Consider the following 20,528-nt stretch of genomic DNA (forward strand, 5'->3'; position numbering starts at 1 on the left):
ATAGCAGAAAAAGGGTGAATGTGTGAGGTGACTGACATATTAATTAGCTCAGTAGGGGAATCTTTTCATAATGTGTATGCATATCATATCAAATCAGCATATTTATATGCTTTAAATATCTTGAGTGAGTGAGTGAAAGTTGCTTGGTTGTTTCTAACTCTTTGTGACCCCATGGACTATACAGTCCATGGAATTCTCCAGGCCACAGTATTGGCTGCTGCTGCTACTGCTAAGTTGCTTCAGTTGTGTCCGACTCTGTGCGACCCCATAGATGGAAGCCCATTAGGCTCCCCCGTCCCTGGGATTCTCCAGGCAAGAATACTGGAGTGGGTTGCCATTTCCTTCTCCAATGCATGAAAGTGAAAAGTGAAAGTGAAGTTGCTCAGTCGTGTCCGACTCCTAGCAACCCCATGGACTGCAGCCCACCAGGCTCCTCTGTCCATGGGATTTTCCAGGCAAGAGTCCTGGAGTGGGGTGCCATTGCCTATTGGAGTGGGTAGCAATTCCCTTCTCCAGGGGATCTTCCCAACCCAGGAATCAAACCCAAGTCTCCCTCATTGCAGGCGAATTCTTTACCAGCTGAGCCATAAGGGAAGCCCTACAACTTTATTTTTTGATTATACCTCATAAAGTTGGAAAAGCAAAAGGATTTTAACTAATGAAGGCAGGTTGGATCCCTTGCCCACCCTTTGGCAAAATGTGTGCAGCTCTTACTAGGACCACTTAGTGTGGTGAATGAGGAGATCAGGTCTCAGAAGAGATGTGATGCATTTCCTGGAACAAAGGAGAAAATAGATCAGGTAGACAAACAGTTGAGGGCTTTCCCGATGGAGACGTGGGCTCAGTCCCTGGATTGGGAAGATCAGCTGGAGGAGGAAAATGGCAACCCACTCTAGTATTCTTGCCTAAAAAAATCCCATGGACAGAAGACCCTGATGGGCTACAATCCAAAGGGCCTCAAAGAGTTGGACATGACTAAGCATGGCATGGGATGGCAGACAAACAGTAGACCCCAAAGACCATTCATATTATCACCATCACTATCAATACCATTACAGGATTCAGTTTCTTTAAACACCTCACATAATTCACTGGAGTCTGAGGGTCCTCGGCCAATTTCAATGGCAATTGACAAAAGAAAGTTTAAACAGGAGTTAAAAAAAAAAGCCTCAGTATTACTAAAGATCAGAATTCTATGGCTACTCTAATTCCTCAGGGAAGAACATTTTGACATCCAGCACTCTGAACCTATGGTCAAGTGCATCTGTTGTCATTAAGATCTCCCTAAAGTTTAATTAAATTCATTTAAGTTATATGTATTTCTATATGAATGCTTTTTACATGGTGGGAAAAAGTTTCAAATTTGTAAGTATATTTGTTTCATTCTTTGTAATTATGTTCTTTTGACCAAAAGTATTGCATTTTTCTCTAAACTAGATAAATTTTAATGCAAAAATAAAGGAAGCTGCTGATATTTTGTTTATACTTTTCAAAAGTTATCTTTCAGGAGACTTTTGCAGTGATTATTCAGTTTCCTCTCTCTTTTCATATGGTTTCCATTTAGAGCCAATTATGTTGCAAACAACTCTTTTTATTTTTTGGTTTATTTATTATTTTTGGTGTGTTTAGCTCAGAAAAATGAGCAAATCTCCCCTCTCCCCTGTAGCTATAAGATTCTTCTTATTATTAATCAGACACATGAAATCGAGCTGGGATTCAAATCCTTAAGGCTTAAGCTAGAATTTCTTGAAATGGTTGATGGGTCTTCCTTCAAGTAGGAAGAGGGAATCTTTGAATTGAAGGAATTTAAGGAATATTGATACTTGACTAGCAGAACTTTCTAGGCTCTTAATACTGGAACCAAAATTTTCCCTGAATTTACCACTATTGCTGTGTAGACAGAGAAGGAGCAATGCTCCCTTGCCATTTGTATATTTTCTTAAGAGATACAGAATCTCAAGATTTCAGTAGTATACAGGAGAGAGAATTGTTCATAGATCTGTAAGGTTTTGGAAACCATCATGACAAGAGTTAAGTTCATTTATATTTTTATTGTAAAGTTTTGAATAATAATTTCAGTAACTCCTTTTCTCTTTGCCTAGAAAATTGTGAGGAGCTCTGGGGTTTACATAGCTGGATAGTCCTATTTTCATTAAATATTAACTATCAAGTGGCACTAGTGATAAAGAACCTGCCTGCCGATGCAGGAGACATAAGTGATGTGGGTTCTATCGCTGGGTTGGGAAGATCTCCTGGAGTAGGAAATGGCAACTCACGCGAGTATTCTTACCTGCAGAATTCCCATGGACAGAGGAGCCTGGTGGGCTACAGTCCATAGCGTTGCAAAGAGTCGGACATGACTGAAGTGACTTAGTACACACACAACAATGTCAAAGTTGAGTAGCCACAGAAGACAGTACAAAATCATTTACAAAGCAGTGGTATCTGTTTTGTCAAAATGATGAACAGAAATGGGACTGGGTGTTCAGTGGAGAAGATTCCCATGGGATGACTTCTTGAATGCAAAGGAGCTTCAGTAAATTTTTAAGACTGAAGAGCAGAATACAGGAGATAATATTTTAATTGATAGGTGAGAAGCACATTATCTATTTCTTGGCAGAGTGAGCAGGTTCATCAGGTTGGAGCAGAGGACTTATATAAGGGAGTTGAGGGATAAGGCTCTAGTTATTTCTTAGTTTATATTATGGTTCATACTTTGCATTGCTCTGTGGGCTTCAACAAATGTATAATGGCATGTATCCATCCTTAAAGTATCACACAGAAGAATTTACAGCCCTATAAATCTCCTGTGCTCCCTAGGGAATGAGTTTTAATTCTCATTTTTCACAAGGAACTTTCCTGAACATTGTCATGACCTATGTCTGAAAAGCTCTATTCAACAATATAAACAAAAATAAAAAGATTATCCCAATAATACTGGCCATGAAGGAAAGGATTGATTTCAGTTATACTCCTAATTGGCTTTGGTGTGACTTTATATCCATCACCTGATTCTCTTTTTAAGCAGTAAAATTTTCTTCAATATACTACCTGGTAAGTTAGAACATTTAGATTTAAGTGAAAATGACTAATAAATTCACCTTCCATTGGTGAGGTGACATTTTTAGTGTACATCTTTCCTATTTTCTTTTTTCTGTGCATGCATTACTTTTATTAAAAATAAATGGGCATGTTATTTTATATCCTTTTTTTCAGACAATGAAAAAAATGAACACTGTAATTAAGTGTTCTGCTATAATGTGCTTTTTAATGACTATATAATAATGCACTGTGGGCTTCTCAGGTGGCTCAGTAAAGAATTCACCTGCCAATTCAGGTGATGCAGGAAACTGGAGTTCAATCCCTGTGTTGGAAAGATCCCCTGGAGAAGGAAATGGCAACCCATTCCAGTATTCTTGCCACGATAATTCCACGGACAGAGGAGCCTGACCAGCTACAGTCCATGGGGTCGCAAAGAGTTGGACATGACTGAGCATGCACACACACAATAATCTACTGTTTGAGTTACAGATCTCATAAGTTCGTGGTTTATGAGATTATATAAATTCATAATATAGTCATTATGAAATGTAGGAGTTTTGCTTTTTATTATACGTGAAGAGCTAAGAATCAAACAGATAGGATGATGTCATTTAATGGAAAGAACTTGAATTTGATCAGGAGACTTAGGCTTAACTCAACCTCTGACTTCATTTAGTTATCTAATCTTGAGTTTTGTTATTTATTCTTTCTGAATCTTGGTTTCCTTGCCTTTAAAAGCTAAGGGTTGTTTTATTATTTTGTAACTGTGAGTTTTCTAGGATGTCATCGCAAATCAGGTCTAAATTCTTTAATTAAAATTGTATAACCGACAGTAGTATTTTCTCTGTCTTTTCCAGTCTCTCTTCTTCTCTTTAACCTCAGGCACATCACATAGATTTAAATTAATTACAATCTTTGGTTAATAAAAAATTTATACCATTGGCCCACAAATGACCCCCTATAACTTATTTTTTTTTTTTTGGAAAGAGATGGGAATACCAGACCACCTGACCTACCTCTTGAGAAACTTATATGCAGGTCAGGAAGCAACAGTTAGAACTGGACATGGAGCAACAGACTGGTTCCAAATAGGGAAAGGAGTACGTCAAGGCTGTATATTGTCACCCTGATTATTTAACTTACATGCAGAGTGCATCATGAGGAATGCTGGGCTGGAAGAAGCACAAGCTGGAATCAAGATTGCCAAGAGAAATATCAATAACCTCAGATATGCAGATGACACCACCCTTATGGCAGAAAGTGAAGAGGAACTAAAGAGCCTCTTGATGAAAGTGAAAGAGGAGAGTGAAAAAGTTGGCTTAAAGCTCAACATTCAGAAAACGAAGATCATGGCATCTGGTCCCATCACTTCATGGCAAATAGATGGGGAAACAGTGGAAACAGTGTCAGACTTTATTTTTGGGGCTCCAAAATCACTGCAGATGGTGACTGCAGCCATGAAATTAAAAGACACTTACTCCTTGGAAGGAAAGTTATGACCAATCTAGATAGCATATTCAAAAGCAGAGATACTACTTTGCCAACAAAGGTCCGTCTAGTCAAGGCTGTGGTTTTTCCAGTAGTCATGTATGGATGTGAGAGTTGGACTGTGAAGAAAGCTGAGCACTGAAGAACTGATGCTTTTGAACTGTGGTGTTGGAGAAGACTCTTGAGAGTCCCTTGCACTGCAAGGAGATCCAACCAGTCTATTCTGAAGGCGATCAGCCCTGGGTGTTCTTTGGAAGGACTGATGCTAAAGCTGAAACTCCAGTACTTTGGCCACCTCATGCGAAGAGTTGACTCACTGGAGAAGACTGATGCTGGGAGAGATTGGGGGCAGGAGGAGAAGGGGACGACAGAGGATGAGATGGCTGGATGGCACCACCAACTCGATGGACATGAGTTTGAGTGAACTCCGGGAATTGGTGATGGACAGGGAGGCCTGGCGTGCTGCGATTCATGGGGTCGCAAAGAGTCGGACACGACTGAGCGACTGAACTGAACTGAACTGAATGTTATATATGAATCATCTGTGAATTCTCCACTCATACAGTAGACTAGTGTCTGCTAGTCAAAATCTACTAGTAAAGGATGTTTACTAAACAAAAAATGTCTTCTAGTCACAGTCTAAGTTGTCATTTTTAAATGTAAATGTCATCTGTTTCATTCATCCATATGTCTCTAGCACTATAGTGTGTGGCATGTATTGTTGCTCAGACAATGTATGTTTCTTGATTGAAAGGCCTTCACATGGACCCGTTGCCAGGATGAAACTTTACTGGTAGAGGAGACACTATTGTCAATGCTTGCTAAAGTGTGAACATTAGCAAAAGAGCCAGGCGATTAATATAAACTTATGCTGTTGAAGTTGGTAATGACTAACTGGAGGATAAAGCAGACTTATTTACTAGGGAAAGATAGGCAGCAGCAAATGACTGAACAAAAACCTTATTAAATGGTAGTTAAGAAAAAACAAAAATGAACAAAACTCTTATTGCATATTGTGATGAAAACACAATGCTTGGAACATAGCACCTTCAAGAAATGCATACCTTTGTCCCTGCAATAATGGGGGGATAGGGGAGGAAAACTCCAAATAGTGTCACTTTTCAAATGAAGATATGAAACTCAGAAGAGTGACGTGACCTCTCAATGTCCCATAGCTACTAAGTGGAACCTCTAGGATTCACACTGTATCTGCTTGGCTATGAAGGTATGAACCTTAAATGTGTGATGAGAAATTGTCTGAAAATGGTATTAGAAGTCTTCAGAAAATGTGAGAAAAGATCCCTTCTGAAATACCTTTATTATTCGAACTGTTTCCCAATCAAGGAAGTAGACTTCCATTTTAGGAAACCATATGGAGAGGGCATTACTAAACTCTCAAAATTTTACCCTTTCTTATTCTTTTGTCTGGTGCTTCATGGCCACAGAATACCTTGGCCATCCCTGTATTGCATACATGTAAGCCAGGAGATGAACTCCATTAGCATTCATGTTTTGCAGAAGTCTTTTTTCTCCATCTTGACTTGATGTTTCTACTTTCCTCTCCCTGGTGGGAATTGCTGGTTGCAGTGGATTTCCTCTTCTCCCTGGAATGAGTAGATCATATCTGAGTTGCTTTGCCAGTGTACTTGATACGATCTTTATGCTGTTACAGAATTATAGTAGAGGACGCAGTGGATTGGCGACCCCATGACAAGATTGTCCTCAGCTCCTCTTCATATGAGCCTCACGAAGCAGAGGTCCTCACTGTGAAAGAAGTCAGGGGCCACCATATTAGGATCCATGAACGGCTCAGACACCGACACATCGGTAAGGCTTCGGTTTGTTAGTTAAGGGAAGTGAATGAGCCAAGAAAAACGTGTTCAGCAACCTGCCTGGGGACCTTGGATCCAACCGGCGTTCAGAGGGGATGGATAATACTTTACTGCTGCCCTAGGCTCATCCTAGAAGGCTTTATCTCCATCCCTTCATTAATTTTATTGCCTAATTTAAAAAAAAAATACTTTGATGTGAGGGTATTTTTTTAACTTTTTATTTATAATGGCAAGCCTAGAAGCAAGCAGAAGGGTTAAGAAACTTGTTCAAGGTCACCGGGCATTTTCATGGCTAAGCCAGAATAAACCTCACGGGAGATGAGTTTCCAGTTCATTTCCTGGCACATTGAATCACACAACCACTTAGAATGTGGTAGTTATTGTAAATAATGACTCCTTACTTTTTCCATACTTAGGAATGTGTCCTTTCTGACATGAAGTTCATTTTATGTATTGACTACTGCTACTGCCCCAAATTATAAATGCTGCTGCTGCTGCTGCTGCTGCTAAGTCACTTCAGTCGTGTCCGACTCTGTGCAACCCCATAGACAGCAGCCCGCCAGGCTCCCCCGTCCCTGGGATTCTCCATGCAAGAGCACTGGAGTGGGTTGCCATTGCCTTCTCTGAAATTATAGATAAATAAAGTCAAATACCTCCTTCTTTTTTAAAAAAAAGTATTGAATATTTTAATACTCTATATACACTTAAAATACATTGCATATAAATAATAAATAACCATGTTTCCTGGCTCAGTCTAATAAATGCATTTAATCCGGGAAATATAGCTAATAAGTAATATAACAGGGTAATAAAGGGATAAGGGGTTATCTTTTTAGTTTCTGATATTTGAGAGGGAAATACATGTTTTCACTAGGGTCATATCTAAAGCTTTCCAAGTCATAGTTTTAAGGATGATTTTATTTCTAAACAGTGGCAGGGAAAAGAAAACTCGTCATCAATCCCTGCCTGTAATATGCAAACATGTGCAATACAAATACAGGGGGAGGGGGGCGATGTAACAAACATGCGAGACTGGGAGGCTCCTTCTGAGAGTGATGAGCTTCAGACCTGCCAGGAGAGGGCGCTGCCGCTGCTGCTTTGGTCCTGTCGCTGCCTCAGTGGATCTGGGATTCCTCGCTCTTAAGAAAGAGGTTCAGGAACAGGGCACTACTAAACGCGGAAATCTCACAAGGATGAGTTAAAGGGAAGGGGTTGGGGACCCCACTAATTGGACCGGTCTGCCCTGACATCCCTGTCCCAGTACCCATCGTGACTGAGGAGAAATGAATTCTTGCTCAGATACTCTCACTCTTATCCCAAGGAGAGACTAGTGAACGGGCTTTTCATTTCGCAGCTGACATTTGTGGAGACCGCCCGAGGAAAAGCAAACCTTAATGTTGGGAGGACTTCCGCGGGGAAACGAGTGTTTTCATTTGTCAGGTTCGCTGAGTCCCTAACTGGCGATCTCCGAAATAGGTTTTTTAAAATTTTTCCTTCCTGTTGCCCCAGGAAGTGCCCACGTCATGGAGGGTGGCCGACACATTCGTTTGGCTGCTGAGGTTGGTCTTTTGACCCGAAACATACAAATCCAGGGTGATACATCATGCAGAGGCAGACTACTTGTGGGGTCCTTCAGGAAGTCCAGTGTGGAAGAATTTTCAGGTAAATTAAATTTTAAGTTACTAAGCACTATGAGTTGGATGCTATGGGACCCTCCGAAATTACAATAGTGGGAATTTTCATTTATAAAACAAAATGTTTGGAATAGATGCTCGTTTATGCTCTGAGAAGCTATGAATTTTGAGTCCTAATCTGTGCTTAATTATCAGTATGATGTTAAAATAATATTCTAGCTATCAGCACATAGGCATATTTTTACCTCAGAAAGAAAAAAAATATATAAAGAAAAGCCATCTTCAGCAGATGTGAAATTTCCTCTGCTTTGAAACTGTAGATGATTTAATGACCACTTGAATTTTATCTCTTTCCTGGATTTCTATTACTCTTTCCCAGTAGCATGCTTTATCTGATGGCAGACCTCATCTCATGCTATAAATTAATAGTGTAAATTTAAATAAGAAGATTTCCATATTCTAGACTGCTTTAGGGATCAGTTCAATTTCTCTCATTTCCTTCAAGCTTCAGCTCTTCCGGGGTATTGTGAAATAATTTTATTGGTACCTTATTTCTGAAATTTGGGTTCCTTAAAAATGATTTCAGCGTTGTTTCCTAGTCAAATAAAGCTCCGTCTTAGAAAGTCACTGTCTACATGAATATAATAAAGGTTCTGAGAAGGCTTAGAGTAAAGGATCTAAGCACTTCCCACATATATTGCGCATGGAACAATTTTTGTGGGCACATCTGTTTTCAGTTTAGTTCAGTCGCTCAGTCGTGTCCGACTCTGCAACCCCACAGACTGCAGCATACCAGACTTCCCTCTCCATCACCAACTACCAGAGCTTGCTCAAACTCATGTCCATCGAGTCGGTGATGTCCATCTCATCCTCTGTCATCCCCTTCTCCTCCTGCCTTCAATCCTTCCCAGTATCAGGGTCTTTTCCAATGTGTCAGTTCTTCACATCAGGTGGCCAGTATGGTAAAGGATGGTGTTTGGACCTTAAGACAAAAGTTCAGGATTTCTGGTCCATAGAACAAGCTCTCTCTCCATAAACACTAGCTCCATCAGTTTCTTTCTTTCTTTTATGGCCACATGGTAAGGTATAAAGTGAAAGTGTTAGTTGCTCTCAGTCATGTCCGACTCTTTGTGACTCAATGGACTGTAGCCCACCAGGCTCCTTTGTATGCAAGATCTTAGTTTCCTGACCAGGGATTGAACTTTTGTTCCCCTTCTCGCCTCCGCATTAGAAGCATGGAGTCTTAACCACTGGACTGCAAGGGAAGTGGTTCATCACTTTTTAACAGAAGTGATCTAGATCTCCCTTCTTGGCTAGAGGACATTTGGCAGTATCTGGAGACATTTTGCTTGTCACAACTTTGGTGGAGCTTCTGCATTAGTAGTGGATGCTCAACAGCCTACAATGTGTGAGACAGTCTCCCTCAAGAAAGGATAACCTGGACCAAAATGTCAGTTATGTTGAGGTGGAGTAACCCTGCTCTGGAAGGCTAGACAAAGGCTGAGTCCTGGTCATGGTGGTGGTCATGTAAAAACAAATCTACCCTGCAATTTGTGAAGACAGAGAATTAGGAAGGGAGTGTGAGACGGGCCCCTTTACACAGTACTTGCAGTCCAGGCTAGAACCTGATCACGAGAGCAGGACAGGAGGCTGGCTCTTATAGAGGAGCACCAAAGCTGGACCCTCACCACCTTCAATGCTGGCTCGGTTCTGAGCCTCTGGCTTGCTGGTTGGGGCTCCTAAAACATCCCCAGGAAAGGGACAGAGAATCTTAATCCAGTGCTTCTTATAGACTAGGAACTGCGCTGGTTTTCATTCCTGTTTTATCTCATTGAATCCTAATATTCCTGTGAGAGAGACATTTTATCCTTGATTTTATAGATGAGGAAACAGAGTCTATAATAAAATTGCCTGCTATTTCATAAAACTCCATTAGGAGCTATAGAACTTCTTGAGGGTAAGACAGGTTTTCAGCCCTGTTTTCTTAGTATGGTATTATAACTGCTGTGTATTAGGTCCTCAATAAAAGTGAGTGAGTTAAATGAACAGTAAGAAAAGTCATCCAGCTTGCAAGGTAACATTCAAATTCAAGCCTGATTCTAAAGCCTTTGATAAGCTTTTAATTTTGTAATCACTTTCAGTTCAGTTCAGTTCAGTCACTCAGTCATGTCCGATTCTTTGCAACCCCATGAATCACAGCATGCCAGGCCTCCCTGTCCATCACCAACTCCTGGAGTTCACGTCCATCGAGTCAGTGATGCCATCCAGCCATCTCATCCTCTGTCGTCCCCTTCTCCTCCTGCCCTCAATCCCTCCCAGCATCAGGATCTTTTCCAATGAGTCAACTCTTCGAATGAGGTGGCCAAAGTATTGGAGTTTCAGCTTCAGCATCAGTCCTTCAATGAACACCCAGGACTGATCTCCTTTAGAATGGACTGGTTGGATCTCCTTGCAGTCCAAGGGAATCTCAAGAGTCTTCTCCAACACCACAGTTCAAAGCATCAATTCTTTGGCACTCAGCTTTCTTCATAGTCCAACTCTCACATCCATACATGACCACTGGAAAATCCATAGTCTTGACTAGACGGACCTTTGTTGGCAAAGTAGTATCTCTGCTTTTGAATATGCTATCTAGATCGGTCATAACGTTCCTTCCAAGGAGTAAGTGTCTTTTAATTTCATGGCTGCAGTCACCATCTGCAGTGATTTTGGAGCCCCCCAAAATAAAGTCAGCCACTGTTTCCACTGTTTCCCCATCTATTTGCCATGAAGTGATGGGACCAGATGCCATGATCTTCGTTTTCTGAATGTTGAGCTTTAAGCCAACTTTTTCACTCTCCTCTTTCACTTTCATCAAGAGGCTTTTGAGTTCCTCTTCACTTTCTGCCATAAGGGTGGTGTCATCTGCATATCTGAGGTGATTGATATTTCTCTTGGCAATCTTGATTCCAGCTTGTGCTTCTTCCAGCCCAGCGTTTCTCATGATGTACTCTGCATAGAAGTTAAATAAGCAGGATGACAATATACAGCCTTGACATACTCCTTGGTAAAAAAGTTGCAAAGATGGTATGAAGAGTTCCTGTATACCTTTCATTCTATTTTCCCTAACATGAAAATCTAATATAACTCTGGTACATTTGTGACAGCCAGTAAATTAACCTTACTGCACTAGTGTTAACTGAACTTAAGATATTATTCCAGATTTCACATGTTTTTCCACTGTGGTCCTTTTTCTGTTTCAAAATCCAGTACAGATCCCCACATTGTATTAAGAACCCTTGCACTTTTCTGTAACATATTCCAGAGCCTGGATGATGTAAGACCTACAGGTGTAGGGTCAAGGACGCCAGCTACAGTGTTGAGTGGTTACAGGGCAGAAAAGCAGGCCAGCGCTTAACAATCCCCACTTTTAAATCAGGTTCTTCTGTCATTCCCTTCCTTCTGACCAGTAATACCCAACAAGTTATGCTCAGAATTAGGATAAACATAAAGAAAAAATAGGAAAGCAGTTGTGAACAAAATCGTTGCTTAATTCTCCATCTGAATGCTCAGATATTTTAAGTATTTACTATTGATGAGTTTTCAATTGTTGATTCGTATGCACACAGGTAAAAAGATCTTATACAATTTAAAACCATGAATTAAAACCGTGCAAGGATGACAAGAAAGAACACACTAAGTAAAACAATAATGGTACATTGCCTTGAATGAGATTCTAGAACTGTTTTCCGGTCTGTAGGCTTTTACATGTGGACACACACTGGCATTGGTATGCTTTGTGCCAAAGTTCTCAGAGGCAGGTTCCATGACTGTTTTAGCTATGTGCTGCTAGCAAGGGTTGCTTTAAATTACATTGAAAAGTGGTATCACCCAACAAATAATTTGTAAATGTTTTCTCATTCTGTGACTACTTCCGTACCATCAGCTAGTGTGTCTCTAACCAGCATCCTCTGAGAAATCTAGATATAGTGAAATTCTGCTTGACCATTCAGAAAGACACACAGACTTCATTTGCCCTCACAGTAGTTTGGTTTTTCAATAGATTGATTTGCAAGGGTTCAGGTTTCTCATCTGTGAAAAGGGGGTGGGGAAGGTGGGGGATTAAGACTGGACTATCTTTGTGCTTTAAATACTGAAACACCACAACTCCCTTCCTTTTTAATGAGGGAAATAACCTTATAGTTTACCTTGGGCAGTAACTTTAAAAAAGAAGAATAAAGAAAAGAAGTGAGGATCAAAGTTGTGGTCTTCCTAGCTAAGGACACATGATGTCTCTTCTCGTAGCACAGGGCTGTGCTCCAGTCATGGGAATCTCAGTGCAAACCTGTTTGTTTTATTCTACCATGTCACACATACTCTCCGCTGAGCCTCCCTGGGGGTTAACAGTACAGCCTCTGCATCCGTATGCCTGGGTCCAAGTCCTAGTGTGCTGCTTAACCCATCTCTGCCTCAATTTCTTATCTGTAAAATGGAGATACCCCCATCTATCATAGGATTTTTACAAAAATTAAGAGTATATATATCACACACATATACATTTATGCCTGGTATATAATTAGTGCTATATTAAAGTTAGATTTTATGTTTATTAATTCACCTCAGTTCCCCCATATTAATGTTATTATCTATTTTATCATGAGTCTATACACTGACAAATTAGTGTTCATTATACTTTTAAATCAGTTTAGTGGCTATATTTTATACTGTATTTTAACAATATCTGCTTAAAACAGAACCAGTAAAATCCCCAATAAGACTAAATATTCATTGTACTCCCCTGACATTAAAAAAATGTAGAAAATCCTCTTATTGTGAAAAGGAAACAGGAAATATAATGTGGCTAGGATAACAATACAGGAAAAGAAAATTCAGAGTCTGTAAGGTCACTTAAAAATATATGATTGGCTTTATCATGTCTTCATAAAGAAGAATGTTATGTTTCTGGACATATATTGAGCAGAAGTTTTGTACTTATACTCTTCTTTAAAAATGATTAAGATGTTGTATATAGTTAGCCATTATTTTCTTTCATATAATATCTCTGTGGGTAAAGCTGTGACCCTTCACATGGGGTTACCAAAAAGGGACATGACTTTGGGGTGAGTGGCCAGGAAGCCATATTCCCTTCATTCTTAGTTGGTTCCTTGACCCAATCCTGAAGATGGGTACCCAGAATCTTTAAACTAGCTGTGCCCATCCCCAAAGCCTCTCTCCTTCCCCTGTCTTCCTATCATCTTCCTCTCCATCCTATGACCAGACTCTTAAGAATGTACAGGGAACTTTTCAGAAAGTACCGTGATATTTTTTAATGCTTCAGGTTTTGTTAGTGAGACTCAATGACATAAAATATAGTGCTGATGTTAAAACTAAACTATGATATTTTATGAAAAATCTGCATGTCCTGATGCCACTGAATGGACCATCCTTCTGACTCTTGAGGGGACAAAACAAGTACCTGCTAATGTGCACTTTGCTTGCAGGTATCCTTCAACTTTTCAATGTGGAAATTCAGAACTTTGGGTCACCGCTGTATTCATCCATTGAACTCACTGATGTGTCAACAGGATCCTGGATAATATCTTCTAGTCTGCACCAAAGCTGCGGTGGGGGCATCCATGCAGCTGCCAGTCAGGGGATCATTTTAAATGACAATGTGGTGTTTAGCACTGCTGGCCATGGCATTGATCTGGAGGGTCAGGGCTATTCTCTCTCTAAAAACCTTGTGGTTCTGATGACACAGTCAGCATGGTCTCCTGTTTGGGTGGCAGGAATCAAAGTGAATGAGGCAAAGAACACCCGTCTCCATGGCAACGTTGTGGCAGGCTCTGAGAGACTTGGTTTTCACATCCAAGGCCACAGGTGTTCCTCTCCTGAATCTCTTTGGTCTGACAACGTGGCCCACTCAAGTCTTCATGGCCTTCATCTCTATAAGGGGAGTGGACTTGATAACTGCACTGGTATTTCTGGCTTCTTGGCTTTCAAGAACTTTGACTATGGTGCTATGCTCCAAGTGGAGAACAGCATGGAAATAGAGAACCTCACTCTGGTAGACAATACTGTTGGCCTTTTCACAGCAGTTTATGTGTCTTCTGCTCCATGGTATTATATCAGAAATCTACAGATTGTGCTTAGGAATTCAGTCATTGTGGCCACTAGCTCATCTTTTGACTGCATTCAAGACAGAGTTAAACCACATTCTGCCAACTTGACGTCACCTGATCGAGCTCCTTCCAATCCCAGAGGGGGTCGAGTTGGTATTCTGTGGCCGGTATTCACCTCAGAACCAAATCGGTGGCCTCAGGAGCCATGGCACAAAGTGAGGAACAGCCATTTGATTTCAGGCATCATGAAACTTCAAGGTAAGAATTTTGGGTTTCCAAGCAATGTAGTCTAATACATCTGTGCATAAAACCCATAGAAGCTTTAATTGCATCTTGAAAGTGTATCACCAAAGGGTACAGTATAGTTTGGTGCTTGCTGTCCAGTTGATCAGCTACTGGGCATTGATAACCACAGGGGTGGTTTATTAATATAATGACAGTGAGTGGTTCATTGAGGAACAAAATTGGGTCATTAGTAGAGATGAACCTCAAGCCTGCCATACAGGGTGAAGTAAATAAAAAAGAGAAAAATATTGTATAGTAATAAATGTTTGTGGAATCTAGAAAAATGGTACAGATGAACCTAGTTCCAGGGCAGGAATAGAGATGCAGATATAGAGCATGGACCTGTCAACACAGGGTCGGAGAGGGAAGGGTGGGAGATTAGGTTTGACGAAAATACACTGCTGTGTGTAAAACAGATAGTGGGAACAGAAAGCTCAACTCAATGCTCTGTGTTGACCTGGAAGGATGGGTTGGGGGTGTGAGGTTCAAGAAGGATGGTATATATGTGGAGTTGGCTTAGTTGCTAAGTTGTGTCCTACTCTTGTGACCCAATGGACTGTAGCCTGCCAGACTTTTCTGTCCGTGGGATTCTCCAGGCAAGAATACTGGAGTGGGTTGCCATTTCCTTCTCCTGGGGATCTTTCTGACCCAGGGATTGAACCTGGGGCTCCTGCATTGCAGGCAGGCTCTTTACCAACTGAGCTACAAGGGAAGCCCAAGATTGTGAATATACATACACACACACACACACACACACACACACACTTTGCTGATTCACTTTACTGTACAGCAGAGACTAACACAAAATTGTAAAGCAATTATATTCCAATAATAAAAAATAGAAAAAAGTCACTGCTCTATACACATTGAAGAGCTTTCACAGGGAAATATTTAATTTGATTATATGCCTGGTGGTGTTTTTCCTATCACACAGGGGAGGAAATTGATACAAGGAGGTTGTGCCTCAGTGAGGTTGTTAAGAATCTGGTGGGGCAGCCAGGATTAAATTGCGTTATACTGCAACCTATGCAGAAAATCTCTCTCAGATCTCTTTTATACTATTGTATTCACTCCCCATTGAATTTTGACCAAAACTTTTATGGAAAGTACTGCTTGTAAGATGCCAGTGTGTTGGAATGCTCTTCTATTTTGCATACAATGTCCAAGCCTTCAAGAATTAAGGGTATTTTAAGTCAAGATTTATGTAAACTCCTGGAACTATGCTGGGCAGTAACTGAAACTTACTCCTGGACGTTAGTCTATGAATATTTAGTTATGTAGTCTGTATTTGTGGCTGGTTGTTTACATGATATAATGTTATAATATTAATACTTTGTAAACATTTTTTTTTCAGATGTGACCTTTTCTAGTTTTGTGAAGAGCTGCTATAGTGATGATCTAGATGTTTGCATTCTGCCCAATGCAGAGAACACTGGAATCGTGCCTCCAATAATGGCAGAGAGGACCAGTATGCTAAAGATCAAAGATAAAAACAAGTTCTACTTTCTTCCTTTACAAAAAAGGTACCAGTTTTGGTATTGATAGTAAGCCATATTTATGGAGGATTTGGTAGTTCTCCAAGTACCTGAATATGTTTTTTAAACAAGGATAAAATCATCAATGAGATTAGAGATAAGCCTTTCTAGAAAGATACACTAGATTGATTAGCCCCAGTTCTTTCCCCTCCCATATCCATGCCTTTGAGGTATGATTTTTGCACTCTCTGTCACTAAACAGAGACTGTTTCTCACATCCTTGAATCGGGGATATGCCCTGCTATGTCCTCTGGCAGACACAAGGGGCAGAAGTACTGAATTGCAAGTTTTATTGATATTAATTTTCTTTTATCTTTGTTAGAGATACTTCTCTGGGATGTTTTCAGAATCAATGGTAAAAATTGACCCTAATTCTTGAATCTTCTGTGGAGTACAGCATCACCAGTCTTCAGAAGGAGGTTTGGGAGCCCTTGTGCAGGGACTGGTGGGGAAGGAGACCATGGCTGCTGTCAGGAATCCCTAAAATGAATGATATGACTCATATTTATACTCAGACCAGGCCTAACTACTACTATTCATGAACAAATGATCTTAGAGTTGCATTAAAAAATCTCTTGATTTTTTCCTTGTCTGAAAACTAGACAAGGAATTGTTTTTTCTCTTTGCCATGAGAGGGAGTGGGAAAGTCAGAAGGAGGGAGAATGGATTGCTTTATCTCTCCTGTAACACTGGGGAAACTTTAGTTGTAATAAAAGAATCAGGAAATCCCACCTTAATTAGAAAGTTTGTATGTTTGGTCCAGCACCAGTCTCTTTTTGATGCTCTCCCCTGAACCATTTTTAGAACCTCAACATTATTACGTATACAACTTGTGTTATTCTGTCATTTTTTTTTCCTATTGTCCAGTCTTCCTTATGTTCATGTCTTACTTATGGGATGAAATAGTTTTAAAGCTAAATGATACTAGTATTTGATTCTTTGTTCTATTAATTCCTGACACATTGTATACATGCAATAAATAATTAGTATTATTACTAATGGTATCTAAAAATATTAGCCCCAGAGGAAATTGCATTGATTCTCTGTAATTTAGTGTTATAATTGCCAATAACTTGTTTATATGCCCTGCTTGACTCTAAATTCTGGTGCCTATCTTTATCACCATTGTATTCTCCAATGTACAAGTATTAGGTTTTCAGTAGATATTTGTTGAATGTAAACATCTTTTTTTTCTACATTATATATGGTACAAGTATAATTGATATTTATAATGATAATCTTAAAATACTGTAAGTCCCCAAAGTCCCCAAAGCAATGATTACCTTAGTTTAGTAAATATTAGAAACAAATTTATTGTATCTTTCATTTTAGAAAACTAGTGATCTGTGTTAAGATTATATAACTTGATATCCAGAATATTTGGTTAATGTCTTTCTTCTTGACCAAATAACTGTGCAATATCTTTTCCTATCATTTTATTTCTTACCTATGCACACATTATTAGTAATAAAATTTTGTTGAATTTATTTTTCACAGTGTCAGCACTACCAATGTATGTTTTCTTTTTGCTGCTTATCCTGGAAATGAGACAGTTGCTTTCTATCGATATCCACAGGAAAGATTTAGAAACACTGGTCTGCTCTGAATCAGATTGTGAAAGCCCTGGAAAATATCTCTTTAAGGATCTGGATGGGAGAGCCCTGGGTCTGCCTCCACCAGTTTCTGTATTTCCTAAAACTGAAGGAGAATGGACTGGATCCTTTTTCAACACAGGTCAGTGCGTTCTTTGTGAACTTGACAACCCTAGCAGGGGGAGCATGAACAGAACTGCGATGGTTTGGTTGTGTGGTCCAGGGGAACAGCATATACTGGAAAAGAACTGAGCTATAGAGTTGGAGTCTGTGCCATTGAGCTGCCCAACTCACGTCTATCTCAGAAATGAAATGAAGTGAAAGTCACTCAGTCATGTCCGACTGAAATTCTCCAGGCCAAAATACTGGAGAGGGGAGCCTTTCCCTTCTCTAGGGGATCTTCCCAGCCCAGGGATCGAACCCAGGTCTCCCGCATTGCAGGTGGATTCTTTAGCAGCTGCATCACAAGGGAAGCCCAGGAGTATTGGGTGCTTTACAGCTGTCACTTAATAGCTCACCAGCTGTCACCACACCACTGTTTTGCCCTCCATGAGACCGCCTGTGGTCCGTGTCAAAGGTACCATTCCTGACACCCCCCTGTGTACTGGTGAAAGGAACAGTCCTCTCACTAGCTTGGTCACCTGGGCCTGCAGTATTTCACAATGTCTGCCTTGGAAGCCAGTCCTCTGGCTTCTGAATCCATCTTTCTCTTCCATCAGAACTAAATGCTTTCATTCTGGAAAGGGTGGTAGAGTAGATGGCATGTTTTCTTTTTTGCCTTCCCTTTCTCTATCTTCTAATTATCCTTGGGGGACTGTGATCAAATTCCTTCTTCTTCTTGCTTTTACAACTTAAGCCCATTCGGCTATCAGTTTTGATTGCTGGACCCCTGGAGAGATCATCATCTCTTTACTTCCACAAACAATGCGACTTTGAGTTTACATTTTCATTAAGGTGAAAACTACAGCAAATAAATCCAAAAAACTTCCCCAGATTTCTTCCCACTTCACTGGTTGATTCTTTTCAGACTTCTTTTCTAGGCTCCCTTTCTCTTTTGGGACTTCCTTGGTGGCTCAGATGGTAAAGGATCCACCTGCAATGCAGGACACCCAGGTTCGATCTCTGGGTGGGGAAGATCCCCTGGAGAAGGGAATGGCAACCCACTGCAGTATTCTTGCCTGGAGAATCCCATGGATGGAGGAGCCTCATCTGTGGGGTTGCAAAAAGTTGGACATGACTGAGCAACTAACACTTTCACTTTTGCTTACTCTTTTGAAGTTCTGAATATTTCAAGACATCCTCAGACCTCTTCTTTTCCTATCATGCCCCCAAGTCCAGAGATGAAAGTACCATTTAATGTTGATGACCTCCAATGTATATCTCCATCCCAAACTCCTCCATGAACTGTGGTATGTTATATCCAAATGACATCTGGGAAGTATAATTAGCATGTCAGATTCAACATGGCCCCAAATGGAATTCTTGAACTCTGTCCCCATCCACAGCTTGTTTCTTGTCTAGTTGACCCTACCTCAATCATTAATACCATCATTCTTTCAATAAATCCTTAGGTGGTTGCCTACCATATGGGGTTGAAAAGCTGTGTATTTTATTTTTTCACTACTCTTTGTCTTGGTTGTGAAACATGATTCAGTGGTGATACTCCAATAGGTATTATTACATTATACTCCAATAGATATTATTACATGTTGCTTACCATCAGTGTGTGGACAAGTTTGAGCATGTGTGTGAGTGGCTGAAGGTATATTGGAGGTGTGTAGGATGGACTGCCTTAAACGCCTGATGTTTTAAAGCTTTATAACATTTTATTTTATTTTTTTTCCTGTTTAACAATTTATTATTTATTTATTTTAATTTAATTTTATTTTTTAACTTTACAATATTGTATTGGTTTTGCCATATATCAACATGAATCTGCCACAGGTATACACATGTTCCCCATCCTGAACCCTCCTCCCTCCCCGTACCATCGCTCTGGGTCGTCCCAGTGCACCAGCCCCAAGCATCCAGTATCATGCATCGAACCTGGACTGGCAACTCATTTCATATATGATATTATACATGTTTCAGTGCCATTCTCCCAAATCATCCCACCCTCTCCCTCTCCCACAGAGTCCAAAAGACTGTTCTATACATCAGTGTCCCTTTTGCTGTCTCATATACAGGGTTATATCTTGTTACCATCTTTCTAAATTCCATATATATGCGTTAGTATACTGTATTGGTGTTTTTCTTTTTGGCTTACTTCACCCTATATAATAGGCTCCAGTTTCATCCACTTCATTAGAACTGATGCAGAGAAAGCCTTTGACAAAATTCAACATCCATTTATGATAAAAACTCTCCAGAAAGCAGGAATAGAAGGAACATACCTCAACATAATAAAAGCTATATATGACAAACCCACAGCAAACATTATCCTCAATGGTGAAAAATTGAAAGCATTTCCCCTAAAGTCAGGAACAAGACAAGGGTGCCCACTTTCACCATTACTAGTCAACATAGTTTTGGAAGTTTTGGCCACAGCAATCAGAGCAGAAAAAGAATTAAAAGGAATCCAAATTGGAAAAGAAGAAGTAAAACTCTCACTGTTTGCAGATGACATAATCCTCTACATAGAATACCCTAAAGACTCTACCAGAGAATTACTAGAACTAATCAATGAATATAGTAAAGTTGCAGGATATAAAATCAACACACAGAAATCCCTTGAATTCCTATACACTAATAATGAGAAAATAGAAAGAGAAATTAAGGAAAGAATTCCATTCACCATTGCAATGAAAAGAATAAAATACTAAGGAATATATCTACCTAAAGAAACTAATATATCTATTAGTTTATATATTATATTTTCTACATATATAGAAAACTATAAAACACTGGTGAAAGAAATCAAAGAGGACACTAATAGATGGAGAAATATACCATATTTATGGATTGGAAGAATCAATATAGTGAAAATGAGTATACTACCCAAAGCAATTTATAGATTCAA

At 39.9% G+C, this 20,528-nt stretch overlaps 1 protein-coding gene across 1 annotated transcript in view; it reads left to right on the forward strand.

The window, feature by feature from the left end:
• The window catches only part of PKHD1 (PKHD1 ciliary IPT domain containing fibrocystin/polyductin), a 440,275-nt gene that overhangs the window by 308,896 nt on the left and 110,851 nt on the right, over nt 1–20,528 (forward strand). The window contains exons 54-58 of the mRNA XM_055574400.1: nt 6,203–6,357; nt 7,872–8,024; nt 13,477–14,355; nt 15,737–15,905; nt 17,494–17,651. Coding sequence (XP_055430375.1) covers nt 6,203–6,357; nt 7,872–8,024; nt 13,477–14,355; nt 15,737–15,905; nt 17,494–17,651 — 1,514 coding nt within the window. The remainder of the gene's footprint in view (nt 1–6,202; nt 6,358–7,871; nt 8,025–13,476; nt 14,356–15,736; nt 15,906–17,493; nt 17,652–20,528) is intronic.

The sequence above is a fragment of the Bubalus kerabau genome, chromosome 3, assembly GCF_029407905.1.
Source record: "Bubalus kerabau isolate K-KA32 ecotype Philippines breed swamp buffalo chromosome 3, PCC_UOA_SB_1v2, whole genome shotgun sequence".
NCBI classification, from domain to species: Eukaryota; Metazoa; Chordata; class Mammalia; order Artiodactyla; family Bovidae; genus Bubalus; species Bubalus kerabau.